Here is a 13,585-nt window from a genome sequence, read left to right on the forward strand (position 1 = left end):
ACCTTCAGGGAGACCCTTCCTGTAAACAAGTTACCAATATTTATGGAATTATCATTCTGTAGAGTCAGCACATTCACAACCCCAAGGGGTAGGTGTTCTCTAAGAACAATGAATTTCATCACATAGCCACAGTACAAATTTCAGAATTGGGAAAGTAACTTGAAACAATACCATAATCTACAGACTTCATTAAGATAGCGTCAGTTGTTCCAATAACATTATTTATAGCCAAAGAAAACTTCAAAATCACAGGTGCATTGCATTCAATTCTCATGTCTTTCTAGATTCCTCTAATGTGGAAGAGCTCTCTGTAGTTCCTGACAGAGACACTTTGAAGAATACAGGCCATTTATTTTGCAAAATAACACTAACTTGATAGGTTTTTAAAAGATTTATTTATTTGAAAGAGGGACAGAGAAATCTTCTATCTGCTGGTTTGCTCTCCAAAAGGCCGCAACGGCTGCACCTGGGCCAGGCTGAAGCAGGAGCCAGGAACAGAACCCAGGTTGCCCAGGGACCCAAGTACTTGGGCCATCACCTGCTGGCTCCCAGCAGAAAGCTGTAATCAGTCCTGGAGCTGGGACTCAAAGCCAGGCCCTCCAACCTAGGATGTAGGGGTGCGAAGCAGGGAGGGGGCTGGGAAGGCAGGGAGATGCCATTAGGGAGGGAGCGGGGTTACTCACACCACAGGTGTCTACACCGCCTTCCTTTCTGCCAGCACAAAGCATGTTATCATGGATTGATGTGCGTACAGCAGGCAGCGTGTAAAGTTGATTACAAATAAATATTAAAAAATCAAGCCTGAGTAGTCTACGTTAATGGTTTTTGCCATGCATTCACATGTCAGTTGTGGGGCCAGCACTGTGACATCGCGGCAAAAGCAGCTGCCTGCGGTGCCAGCATCACATATGGGCACTGGTTCGAATCCCTGTTGCTCCATTTCCAATCCAGCTCTGGCCTGGGAAAGCAGTAGAAGATGGCCCAAGTGCTTGGGCCCCTGCACCCACATGGGAGACCCAGAGGAAGCTCCTGTCCCCTAGCTTTGGGTCAGCCCAGCTCCAGCCGTTGAGGCTATTTGGTGAGTGAAATAGCAGAAAAAGGGCCTTTCTCTCTCTCCGCTTCTGCCTCTGCCTCTCTGTAACTCTTTCAAGAAAATAAATAAATCTATAAAAATAAAAGACGTGGGGCTGGTGCCGTGGCTCACTTGGTTAATCTTCCACCTGCGGTGCTGGCATCCCATATGGGTGCCAGATTCTGTCCCGGTTGCTCCTCTTCCAGTCCAGCTCTCTGCTGTGGCCCGGGAAGCCAGTGGAAAATGGCCCAAGTGCTTGGGCCCTGCACCCACGTGGGAGACCAGGAGGAAGCACCTGGCTCCTGGCTTCGGATCGGCACAGCACGCCAGCCGTAGTGGCCATTTGGGGGGTGAACCAACAGAAGGAAGACCTTTCTCTCTAACTCTGCCTGTCAAATTAAAAAAAAAAAAAAAAAAAAAAAAGACGTGAGTTGTGGGGCAGAAACACACAGTGGAGGGTGCAGCTCTAGGGCACGGAGCACGCGTGTGCTGCTGGGGAGGACCCGGAACCATCTCCAAGTGGACGGCGCACGGCTGGGGGGGGGGTTGGAGGGCCTGGGTGATCCTGCTCTTCTTCCAGGCCCACGTCCTGCTAAGGCACCCTGGGAGCCAGAGCTGAGGGTGCCAGCGCCTGGACGCAGCTCTGGGACCCTGGTTTGAGCCCAGCCCAGCCCGGGGTGCTGTGGGCATTTGAGGAGAGAATCCGCAGACTGAAGACCTCCCTTGGTCTACCATCCTGTCTCTGTCATGCAAAGAAGAAAAACGAATAAGTACTTTTTAAAGGGCCACTTGGGGTTTTGAACAAAAGCCAAGCAAGGAAGCAGAGGGCAATGGCAGGACGACGGCAACAGTGATCTGGGGGCAGTCGGAGCCGCTCTGTTGTAACTCCTCTGTGACCCTGCACAACGCACTCAGAGCGAGAGCAGAATCCGTCCAGGTGATTTCACACTGCATGAGGATTCAAACTGGGACCCTGCGACGGACGGAGACCGGGGCTGTCCAGGAGCAAAGATTTGTGTCCTCTTGAGGCTGAGGAGGTATTACTTCTAAATACATTCAAGAAATTAATGACGTGGCCAGCGCTGTGGCACAGTGGGCTAAGCCACTGCCGGTGACTCTGGTATCTTGCATGGACTCCAGCAGGAGTCCTGGCTGCTTCACTTCCAGCCGAGCTCCCTGCTAATGCACCGGGAAAGCCCCTGCCATCCATGGGGGAGGCCTGGGTGGAGTTCCAGGCTGCTGGTTTTGGCCTCATTCCTGGTTGGGGATGAACTTGTAGACAGGAATTCTCGCTCTCCTCTGTCTCCACCTCTGTCTTTCAAATTATCAAATAATTCTTTTCTTCAAAAAAAAGCAAACCATAATCCACAGAGCTATTACTAAGATAATATAAAAGATATTACAAAGGAAAATGAAAAGGCAATTAATATTTTACAATAATTATCATTGATACACAAATTTAGGAAATAGAAATGGTGTAGGACACAGGTATCAAGAGGCCTTCAAGGTGCTGGCGCTGTGCCGTAGTGGGTTAGGATGCTGCCTGCAGTGCTGGCATCCCATATGGGCACCGGTTCAAGTTCCAGCTGCTCCGCTTCCAACCCACGTCCCTGCTAATGCACCTGGAAAAGCAGTGGAGGACAGCCCAAGTCCCTGTGCCCTCCATTGCTTTCCCAGGTGCATTAGCAGGAAGCTGGGTTGGAAGTGGAGTATCCAGGACTCAAACCGGCACCCATATGGGATGCCGGTGCAGCAGGTTGGGGCTTTAACCCACTGTACCACAGCACGGACCCCTCTGCTTCTTTTTAAATTGAATTTTATTTATTTGAAAGGCAGAGTTACAGAGAGAGAGAAGAGAGAGAGAGAGAGACAGAGAGATGGATATTCCATCGGCTAGTCCCTCCCCCACCCAAATTGCCACAACAGCTGGAGCCGGAACCAGACAAAGCCAGGAGCCCAGAATTCCATCCAGGTCTCCCACATGGGTGGCAGGGGCACCAGCACTTGGGCCATCTTCTGCTGCTTTCCACGGAACATTAGCAGGAAGCTGGATCAGAAGTGAAGCAGCAGAGACTTGAACCACTGTCCACGTGGGATGCCGGCATTGATGGCAGTGGCTTACCCGGCTGTATCACAACACCCAGCCCTCTCCGATGCTGACCTGCTGGTGTGGTCACCTGGGGAGAGAACGCGCAGATGGAAGCTCTCTCGCTCCTCTCACTGTCTCCTTCTCATTCTTTCTCTCTCAGACCCGTCTGCCACTATACCAATCAGGTGCATGAATCTTTAAACAAATTCAACACTCTTTCAGACAAAGACTCTACAAACTAGGACTAGAAGGAAACTAATCCAATAAATTAAAGTCTGTGTAAAAAAGCCCACAGCTAAAACCATGCTCATGGGAGAAGTCGCAGAGCCTCCTGTGTCGTCAGGAGAGAGCGGGGGGCGCTTGCCCTGGCCCCTGTGTTCAGCACAGACTGAAGGTTCACTCTGCATCTGCTGGAGGAGGATCAGCTGTGCACACGACAAGAGCGCGTCAGGAGGGACCCGCAGAGGCCTCGGAACCCTGCTGGACTCCTCAGCGAACGCAGCAAGTGCACGGCGCGGGATCGGTCTCCACAGAGCCGTTTCTGGGCAGAATGAACACTCCAAGAAGGAAAGAGAGACGATGCCAGGATAAAGTGGACTAAGTTCCATTGTGGCGGCGGAGCAAGGTTTGTGCACACAGACAGCCACAGACGTCGCCGGCACGCTCGCTCGCTATCCAGCCGAGCTGGGTGAAGGCAGCACCGCCCCGCCTGCATCGGCGCTCTGTGCCGCCTGCCTCGGCAACTCTGCAGTTTGTGTGGAGCACGCACGGCCCGACGCGGAGCCCGCCCGAGAGTGTTGGGGAGGAGAACCAGGTGGGAGGTCTCAGGATCGCTGAGGCGGAACACACTGCTTAGCTCCCGGAATCCGACCGTGTGGCGCTGGCGCGAGTGGGAAGCAGAGACCCACGAGTGGAGCGTGCATCTAGAAACCGCCCCGCAGCCCCGCGGCCAGTCCATCCTCGGCCAGGCTGGAGGGGTCAGAGTGGGGGAGGCAGGCTCCCGGTGCCGGCACAACTGGGGATTTGCACTCTCGAGGGCAGGTGGGAGGGGACCTCACGACAGGCAGGGCTCAGCTCACAGCTCCTAGTCCTGGAGGTCAGCACCAGAACTACCCGACTCTTCCCAATGACATAGGGGTCCTCTCCACGGCCCTGCCTGGCAGCCGGGTCTCAGCCATTGGGCGCCTTCCTAGAGAGTCGCCGCCCACGTCCTCCTCCGGATGCGAGACCCTCACCCCTCTGGGACTCTCCCACTGTCTCTGTCCTTTGCTCTTTCTTCTCGTTTATGTGGCGGATCCTAGGACGTGCAGGTTTTGATTCTGTGTTCCCTGCGTGTGCTGAGGTTCTGATCCCTGCTGCACCACGAGAGCCAGACTTCCTCCCTGGCCACTCGGCTCGGGACGGCAGGCCTGGCCAGGCTGCCCTCCACCCTGGCTTCAGGTGCCATGGTCTGCAGAGGGCAGTGGGAGCCCCAGGCAGGACCTGCCTGCAGGTGGGGGCCGGAGGAGGAAAGCAGGTGCAGAGAGAGCTGAGCAGGCAGGCAGAGGGCTCCACGGGCCCCCAGAGACCACAGAGGGGCTGCTGGGCCAGCTGTGGCGGGAACAGGGTGTTCAGGAAGTGCCTGCCCCTCCCCACCACGTGTGCCCCCGGCTCACTCAGATTTTAAACATGTAGCCCCCGCCGGCAGTCAGCAGTCGGGTTCCACGAAGGTGGAGGAGAACAGGCAGTCGGGCTGTAGGTCATGCGGGAGGCCAGCTCCACCACAGCGACGTCATTGGCCGTGCCCAGGTGGAGAGGGAATGGAAGAGTTTTGTTCACTCGGATCACCTCGTCCAGGCTCCAAGTTGCAGAAAGGAGGCCTGTCCTCAGCTGACCCACCTGGACCCGCCAGCTGTCCACATCTGCGTACCTGGCAGAGGAGAGCGCTCTCAGGCCTGCGCAGCAGCGCCACCCCCTGGGCACAGCGGGGCTATGCAGGGACGTGACACTGACTGGGGGTTGCCACACCGGCCTTCCCACAAGCCACCAGCAAGTCCAGCTCACACACTGCCACCACCACGTCCAGAGCCTGGGGACCCGGAGGGGACAGGGCTTCCTCCCCTCCCCCTCATCTCGTCACCGCACAGAGCTGTCCTAGGACAGGGACACTGCGCCCAGCCCTCCAGTGAGCCTCTGTGCAGCCAAAAAGGAGCTGGCAGAGGAGGCCACCAGGGTGGGCACTGGGCAGGGTGGAGGCAGCTGGGTGCCCAGCCCCCAGCCCACCTCAGCTCATGCCTCCCCCACCTTGGTCCACACCTGTTGAGGGGGAATCGGGGTGGAAGCCCACCTTGCGTTGGTAAGGCAAAAGGACGATGCCCCCAAGGTGCATGGGATTGTTCTGAAAGAACATTCTGGAACAACATGCCCGGGGTTCCCTCCAGGGAATCTCTTGTGGGTGTGAGCGTGCAGGCCCTCCTTGAGGCTGTGGGGAACTCCAGGTCTCCATGGCCCTGGTGCCAGAGGAGAGGCCAGCTGCGGGGGCCCCAGCCTGAGCACTTCCTCGCCCCGCCCCCAGCGCGCCCCCCACTCACTTTGCGAAGCAGTGCGCGGCTGACATCACCCAGCGGCGGTTCAGCAAGGACCCGCCACAGACTTGTTTCTTCTCCCTAATCAGGCTGACCATCCAGGGCCAGCGCCCGCGGACCGACTCCACCCCGCCCACGATCAGCGGCTTATTTTCCCGCTCTCCGCAGGGCTCTGGGATGGAGAGAGCGACGCGCACTGAGGGCAGCCACAGCCCAGCCCGCCCACCCTCGCCCCGGGTGTGTGGAGACCCGGGATCCCGGTAGAAGCGCGCGGCCCCGGGTCGTCCCGCTGGGGAAGGAGGTGCCACCGGACCCTCCCCGCACAGCCCGCCCCGCCCCCGGGCCCGTCGGTTACTTGAGAACAGCCTGGTGTTCATGGGACCTGCAGCGGAGGAGAGGAGGGTGAGGCGTCCCGCGCACCCGCACCCCCGCACCCCCGCACCCGGCCCGGCGGCTCCGCGCAGCGCGTCCTGCGCGCCCTACCTGCCAGCGGGTCCCAAATCCGCGATTCTGCGCGGAGAAGAGCAGGTGAGCTCCCTGGCGTCCACGCTCCCCGGCCTCCCCCCATGCCCTCGGGTCCCCCCGCGGCGACCCCAGCTCACCCGGCTCCTGGGGTGCGCCCCGCGCCAGCAGCAGCGCCAGCAGCAGCGTCCCAGCCCCCGCGCCCATGGCTGCTCTGCACCTGGGCGCCCCCTCCGCTTCCTCCCGCTCTGGCCGGGCCAGGCGCCCCCTGGGGGGAGAACAGGGGTGGGAGCCGCCAAGGCACCCCAGGAGACCCTGTCCTCCCTGGACCTCGCAGGACCAAGGGCTGGCTGGGGACCTCAGGCCTCCCAGCTCCCGGGGTCCCCAGCACACTCCCTGACACCGCCCAGAACCGGGGGACCCCAACAAGCCCCTTATCACCTGCACCCCAGCGTGCTGTCCTGAGCCCCAGGAGGAAGCTGGCCTCACTTTGTCAACTGGAGGGCTCTCAGCCTCCACAGCTGCCCTCATGGGGCCCACAGGTCACGCCGCCTTCCTGGGGGGTCTAGGGGCACCCACACACCCAAGGCGGCCCCTGAAGCCAGGCTGGGAATGCACAGGTGAGTCGGGCCCACCACACGGCCCAGACCTCAGAGGCTGTGGCTCAGGGTCACGGTCGCCCAGTGTAAGGACGCACGTGCTCGTCAGAGGACAGGGGGCCAGTAGAGTCCGGGAGCCCCGGCGGGGCTGTGGCTGCACACAGAGGTCCACGCTCTCGGGGTGTGGGGAGCAGTCGGCCCCCAGCACGGTGCTCAAAGGAAAGTTGTCCCTGCGCAGGCAACGGCGACCGTGGGAGGGGTCGTTCGATCCCAGGAAGCTGCTGGGCTTGAAGCAGGGTGCAGGGTTCCAGACCAGGGTGAGGGCAGTGTCCAGGGTGTAGGGAGAGGGGAAGGCGCCTCCTGCTGGCCGTGGAAGCCCAGGCATGGCCGCAGGGGCATGGGCAGAGAATGGCCGCCATCGCTGACGTGCGCCCCTGAGAAGCAGCTGAGGGCACCGGCGGCAGGAGGCAGGAAGCGCCCGCAGAGAGGCGGGAAGGAGGCGGGTGTCGCTCACACACAATCCTGTGGTTGGAATAAATCACTGTGGTGCAGGGGCTGAACAGTAAGATGGACAGAGCTGGGGGCTGGGCTGGTGACCGGGGACGAAGGAGGAGACGTGATCACGGGCAGTGCAAGTGAAGGGGCCGAGAACACGGCGGAGGCTCGCCGTGGAGGGCGGGCAGACAGGCCGGGGCCGTCGCTGCTGGCGCTGGGGGCAGGCGGGGGAGCTCTGTCCCTGTCCACACCTGAGGGACTCACGGACGTTTCTGCATGATGAAACGTGCTTTCGTGAAAGAAACGGAGAGCAACCCGGCTCTGGGATTCCCCCGACAGAGCAGGGGCCCTGGGACAGGACCCCAGGGAGCCCGGGTGCCCCGGGGCCAGTGCACACCTGCACCCCGTCCTGAGCCAGGCCAGCCTCTGGGGCCCATGGCAGGAGCAGCGGTGTCCGGGGCTTCTGTGGTGGGGACAGGGGAATGGGGCCTCGGGAGCATGTGCCCCTGCCCCCAGCCACCTGGAGCCAGGCCTGCGCTGCCATCTTTATCTTCCTGCCTGCACGCACTGGAGGGGGCTCTCCTGTTTCAACCAGAGCGTGGAACGTGTGGGCTGTGAAAGGGACTGGCGCTTAGTTCGGGAGTTGGTGGCGGGGTGGGGCCTCTAGGGGGAGATGAGGCTGTCAGGACAGCTCCCTGCCAAAGGAATGCTTTGCCAGGCCCTGACTTAAGGCATTTATTAGGAAATGGGATGGGTGGGGGAGCTCCTGACTCCACAGCTGGCCCAGGGTCCCATGGGCTACTGGATTCCCAGAGCACACAGCAGGGCCAGGAGCAGCAGCGAGGAGCAGTGGCCGGGCCTGGGCGTGTGGTTTTGGTTCATCACGTGCTGGATCCAGTGGAAGTGGGGAGTGACGTTGGTGTAGACGCCGGGCCGGTTGGGCCGACCACAGCCTATTCCCCAGCTCACAACTCCAATCTGATACCACAGGCCGTCCGTGTCACACACCAGGGGTCCGCCCGAGTCACCCTGGGGAGCACGGTGGGTGAGCCCAGCCTGGGGCCAGCAGAGTGACTGGGAGATGAGGCGGGGCGTAGAGTGGGGTGGGCCGGGTCAAATCCTGCCTCTCCCCCTACAGCAGCCAAGCCTCGGCTTCCACATCCGCCTCGGCCTCTCCGGGGATGGAGTGAGGGTCTGCAGGGACTCAGCGCCAGGAGCCCTGGGGGGCCGAGGGAGGGCAGGGGGCGGGTGACACTTACAAAACAGGCGTCCTTGCCCCCTTGGGGATCGCCAGCGCAGACCATGTCTCCCCAGATGGTCCAGCGGAAGTCAGTCCTCTGGTACAGGTGATTACACATGGAGGTGTTGATGATGGCGACCTGCACTTCCTGGAGGGTGTAGGGATACGGCAGGACTGTCGGAGGGTGGGAGACAGCGGGAGATGCAACCTTACCCTTCTCTGAGCCGTGATGCCAGCACCTGTCGGGCTGGGGGGTCCCAGGGCATGCTGTTGCCCACTCCTCCTCTCAGGGGCCACATCACAGGGGCTCAGCAGTGTCACGGGGGGACCGGGGTGGGGGAGCTACGAGAGCTCCCTGAGACAGGCTCTACCTGGGACCCCTCAGTGGCAGCAGAAGCTGGCAGACCAGAGCGGCACCTGTTGGGCTGTCTCCCAAGCAGCCCCTGGGTGTGGAGCCAGCAGCCTCAGGACCCACTCCCAAGTAAGAAAGGAGCGCACGAGGCACCAGGCAGTGTCAGAGCCTGCCGGGGACCCACACCTGTGCAACCCCTCAGTGTGGCTCTCTAGCACCACCCGACCCCCAAGGACCACAGGGCACCAGGAGCTGCTCTGGGGAGAGCGCTCTGGACACCAGGCAGAGGTGGGCGCAGCACTCCTGGGGGTCGGCGGAGCCAGGGCAGACGCAGAGGTTAGGAGGAGCCGCAGTGGGGGGAGGGGGGCAGAGTGGAAGATGTGTGAAAGGAACCCCACCCGAGCTGCCCCCCTTCCCCAGCCCACCGCTCCCAGGCTGGGCAACGGATCCAGGCCGCGGCAGACGCCGAGGTTAGGAGGAGCCGCAGTGGGGGGAGGGGGGCAGAGTGGAAGATGCCCCTCCTCCCCAGCCCACCGCCCCCCAGGCTGGGCAACGGAGCCAGGCCAGGTCGGCCCCTCTCCCTTCCACGGCTTTGGCCCACACGGTGTCTGGAAGGCAGGTGTGAGCTTCCTGCCAGCAGGCGGGCAGAGGCCCCGGTGACACCCGACCAAGGAGGTGTTGCCGGGCCTTCTGCGGCTGGACCGTGCCCACCCTGCCCTGCCCGTGCCCGGCCTCACTCTCTTCCTCTTCCACATCGCCCCAGCCGGTCACCCAGCAGTCGGTCCGGTTCACGAACTGCGCCGAGGAGGGCAGCAGGCAGACGGGCTGGATGTTGTCGGTATAGCCCACGGAACTAGACAGCTTCAGCAAGGCGATGTCATAGGGGGACTCGCCCTTGAAGCCAGGGCTCAGGAAGATGCTGTCCACCCCGTAACGGTTGTAGTAGGCCTGCAGGTTCCAGAAGGACGGCCTGGCAGACAGCTCGCCAAACTGGACTGTGAACTCGAAGGCATCGTTGGACCTGCCAGGGGAGGAGCCCGCAGTCAGGCGCTGCACGGGAGGGCACGGCGGGGCCGCTCCTGGACATAAGACTGACTGCGGGGGCGCAGAAGCCCCCAGCAAGCCCTGCGGGCCCACTGTCACCCACTGCCACAGCCTGGGGCTGCCCCCAGTGGTCCTGCACCTCTGAGCCCAGCCTTCGAGAGGGCTTGCACTGAGGTGGGCACCAGCACACACCAGCCCTCCACACCTGGGAGCCACACTGCTGAGAGGCAGAATCAGGGTGGCAGCAGGTGAAGCTGTTTTCATCGGCAAACAAAAAGGACAATGTACCCAAAGGTGTATGGGGGTGGTCTGGGAGAACATTCTGGAAGAACGTGAACAGGGTTCCCTCTAGGGACAGCCGCAGCCTGGAGCAAGCCCCAGGCACGGGCAGGCCCGGGTCCAGCCCTGCGGGTGCGCCCCACCCTCCCGCGCCCCGGCGCCCCACTCACGACTGAAAGCAGTGGGCCGCGGTGAGCGCCCAGCGGCGGCTGAGCAGGCTCGCTCCACAGATGTGCGTGCCCCACAGGCGCAGGCTCCCTTGCCAGGGCCAGCGACCCAGCACCGCGTCTTCTCCGCCCACTATGCGCGTGGGGATGGTCTGGTGGCCACACGGCCCTGGGACGGCCAGAGACCCACGGATGAGCTGCACGAGGGCTCACCCCACCTCGGCTCGTCCCCGGGGGCGGAGGGGGGGTCCCGCGCGTCCCCACGGGGTCCGACGGCGCCCGCCCCTTCCCCCAGGGCGAGTCACTTTGGGCGAATGCCGGCCCTGGGGCGAGGGAGAGCAAAGGGCGAGGCGCCCCCGTGCCCCTCACGCGAGCGCCTTACCTGACAACAGGTTCGCTTCCGGCGGCTCTGGGTGGGGGCGAGAAGGAAGAGTGTCCTTGGCGTCTAGCCCCCACCCTCCCCTCACCACCTCGGGTCCAGCTGGCGGCGACCCCCGAGCTCACCAGGCTGCTTGGGGCCCACGCTCGCCAACAGCAGCGCCAGCGCCAGCAGCAGCGTCCGGCCTCGCGCGCCCATGGCCACCTCCGCCGCCACCTCCTCCGCACCGTGGCGCCCCCTCTGCTTCCTCCCGCCCCGGGCGCGGGCAGGCGCCCCCTGGGGGCGAGGGCGCAGGATGAGCGCCCGAAGGCCTCCCCGGCCACGCTCTCGTCTGCACCCTGGGGTCTTGGCCGTCCCGCCGGGGGCCGCTCTGCCTCCATCCAGGACCAAAGACCTGATGTTCAACCAGGAGGCGCCCATTAAAGCACATTAGGAAACCTCCCCTGTGTGGCGCCCGGGGCCTGGCGCTGCCGGGCGCAAACTCCCTCGCAGGACTTCACGGGAGGGGCGCTGGGCGCCGACTGCCCCCTGGCGGCAGGCGCCGGTACTGCGCGCATCGCCCGGCTCAGGATCTTTTTTTTCCTATCAAGGGCGCATACAGGTACCATTAGATGACCTTTTACTTAATCAATATTCATTGTACGTGTTTAAGAAATACAGCACGAGGGGCCGGCGCTGTGGCTCAGCGGGTTAACGCCCTGGCCTGAAGCGCCTGCATCCCATATGGGTGCCGGTTCGAGTCCTGGATGCTCCACTTCTGATCCAGCTCTCTGCTGTGGCCTGGGGAAGCAGTAGAAGATGGCGCAAGTCCTTGGGCCCCTGCACCCATGTGGGAGACCCAGAGGAAGCTCCTGGCTTTGGTCTGGCCTTTCCTCTCTCTGTGCAACTCTGACTTTCAAATAAATAAATCTTTTAAAAAATGCTATATTCCTTTTTAAAAAATATTTATTTATTTGAAAGTCAGAGTTACACACAGAAAGAGAAGGAGAGGCAGAGAGAGAGAGAGGGAGAGAGAGAGAGGGAGGGAGAAAGAGGCCTTCCATCCATTGGTTCACTCCCCAAATAGCTGCAACAGCTGGAGCTGCGCCGATCCAAAGCCAGGAGCCAGGAGCTTCCTCTGGGCCTCCCACATGGGTGCAGGGGCTCAAGTACTTGGGCCATCTTCTGCTGCTTTCCCAGGCCATAGCAGGGGGCTGGATCAGAAGTGGAGCAGCTGGGACTCGAATCAGCACCCATATGGGATGCCAGCGCTTCAGGCCAGGGTGTTAATCTGCTGAGCCACAGCACTGGTCCCAGCATGATATTTCAATACATAGGTATAATGACTGGATCAGGTATTGGAAATTCTGTCCTCTCATTTATTTCTTTGTATTGGGAATACTCAAAATTCTCTTTATTGCCTATTTTGAAATATACAATTAGTTGTCCAATGCAGTTAGCCTACTGTGCTGTGACTATTAACAGTTATTCCCTGGGGCTGGTGCTGTGGCAGACCGGCATCCCAGTGGGTGCTAGATGGAGTCCCGGCTGCTCCACCTCTGATCCAGCTCCCTGCCAATGGCCTAAGAAAGCAGCAGAGGATGACCTAAGTGTGTGGGCCCCTGCACCCGCATGGGAGACCCGGATGAAGCTCCTGGTTCCTGCCTTTGGTCTGACCCAGCCACAGACATTGCAGCCATTTTGGGAGCGGACCAGTGAACAGACACTCTCTAGCTCTCTCCCTCTCTCTGTAACTTTGCCTGTCAACTAAATCAATCTTGGGTCCAGCACTGTGGCACAGAGGGTTAACGCCCTGGCCTGCAGCACCGACATCCCATATGAACACCAGTTCGAGTCCCAGCTGCTCCACTTCTGACCCAGCTCTCTGCTGTGGCCTGGGAAAGCAGCAGAAGAGGGCCCAAGTGCTTGGGCCGCTGGACCCGCATGGGAGACCCAGAAGAGGCTCCTGGCCCCTGATCAGCTCAGGTCTGGTCTTTGTAGCCATTTGGTGAGTGAATAAGCAGATGGAAGACTTCTCTCTCTGGCTCTACATCTCTCTGTAACTGTCTTTCAAATAAATAAAATAAATCTTAAAAAAAAAGAAGAGGCCGGCGCCGCGGCTCACTAGGCTAATCCTCCGCCTAGCGGCGCCGGCACACTGAGTTCTAGTCCCGGTCGGGGCGCCGGATTCTGTCCCGGTTGCCCCTCTTCCAGGCCAGCTCTCTGCTGTAGCCAGGGAGTGCAGTGGAGGATGGCCCAGGTGCTTGGGCCCTGCACCCCATGGGAGACCAGGAAAAGCACCTGGCTCCTGGCTCCTGCCATCGGATCAGCGCGGTGCGCCGGCCTCAGCGCACCGGCCGTGGCGGCCATTGGAGGGTGAACCAACGGCAAAAGGAAGACCTTTCTCTCTGTCTCTCTCTCTCACTGTCCACTCTGCCTGTCAAAAAAATAATAATAATAAAATAAAAAAATAAAAAAAAAAGAAGAAAGAAAGGAACTATTCCTCAGGCCAGACACCGTAACACAGTGGTTAAGCCGCTGCTTGGGACGCCTGCACCGCCTATCAGAGTGCCTGGGGTCAAGTCCACCCCACTTCCAGCTTCCCGGACTGCACACCCAGGAGGCAGCGAGTGAGGGCTCAGTAGTGGCATCGCTACTGCCCACACGGGAGACCTGGACTCACTTCCTGGCTGCTGGCTGTGGTCTGGCCCAGACCTGGGTATTGCAGGATACTGGGGAAGTGCCCTGTGGATGGAATTCCCCTATCTCTAACTTTGAAATAAGAATGATGTTTTTGGAAAAGGACATTGTCCTCACATCCAACCTCACCCGGTGCCCACTGACCCTCCCCCACCTTTCCCAGC

At 60.7% G+C, this 13,585-nt stretch overlaps 2 protein-coding genes across 5 annotated transcripts; both read right to left on the reverse strand.

Moving 5' to 3' along the window:
- On the reverse strand, positions 1 to 7,838 carry LOC103345664 (serine protease 41). Of its 3 annotated transcripts, XM_017338733.3 has the most exons (5): positions 6,328 to 7,838; positions 6,209 to 6,235; positions 6,081 to 6,107; positions 5,732 to 5,897; positions 1 to 5,070 (listed from the first exon to the last, which is right to left on the reverse strand). In XM_017338733.3, the coding sequence occupies exons 1-5, from the start codon at positions 6,716 to 6,718 to the stop codon at positions 4,824 to 4,826; spliced, it is 858 nt and encodes a 285-aa protein (XP_017194222.2). In that variant the 5' UTR covers positions 6,719 to 7,838; the 3' UTR covers positions 1 to 4,823. The 3 variants fall into 3 exon arrangements, with proteins under 3 accessions (XP_017194222.2, XP_051692243.2, XP_051692244.2); XM_051836283.2 differs by having other exon boundaries at positions 5,732 to 6,107; XM_051836284.2 differs by having other exon boundaries at positions 4,953 to 5,650; positions 5,732 to 6,107.
- A 150-nt stretch (positions 7,839 to 7,988) lies between these two features.
- On the reverse strand, positions 7,989 to 11,252 carry LOC100340360 (testisin). Of its 2 annotated transcripts, none has more exons than XM_008250617.4 (6): positions 10,868 to 11,247; positions 10,746 to 10,772; positions 10,367 to 10,532; positions 9,611 to 9,894; positions 8,541 to 8,695; positions 7,989 to 8,310 (listed from the first exon to the last, which is right to left on the reverse strand). In XM_008250617.4, exons 1-6 carry the CDS (start codon positions 11,160 to 11,162, stop codon positions 8,080 to 8,082), a joined length of 1,158 nt encoding a protein of 385 aa, XP_008248839.2. In that variant the 5' UTR covers positions 11,163 to 11,247; the 3' UTR covers positions 7,989 to 8,079. The 2 variants fall into 2 exon arrangements, 1 of the variants encoding a protein (XP_008248839.2); XR_007915721.2 differs by having other exon boundaries at positions 8,171 to 8,310; positions 8,541 to 8,669; positions 10,868 to 11,252.
- Between the last annotated feature and the right edge of the window lie 2,333 nt (positions 11,253 to 13,585).

The sequence above is a fragment of the Oryctolagus cuniculus genome, chromosome 19, assembly GCF_964237555.1.
Source record: "Oryctolagus cuniculus chromosome 19, mOryCun1.1, whole genome shotgun sequence".
NCBI classification, from domain to species: domain Eukaryota; kingdom Metazoa; phylum Chordata; class Mammalia; order Lagomorpha; family Leporidae; genus Oryctolagus; species Oryctolagus cuniculus.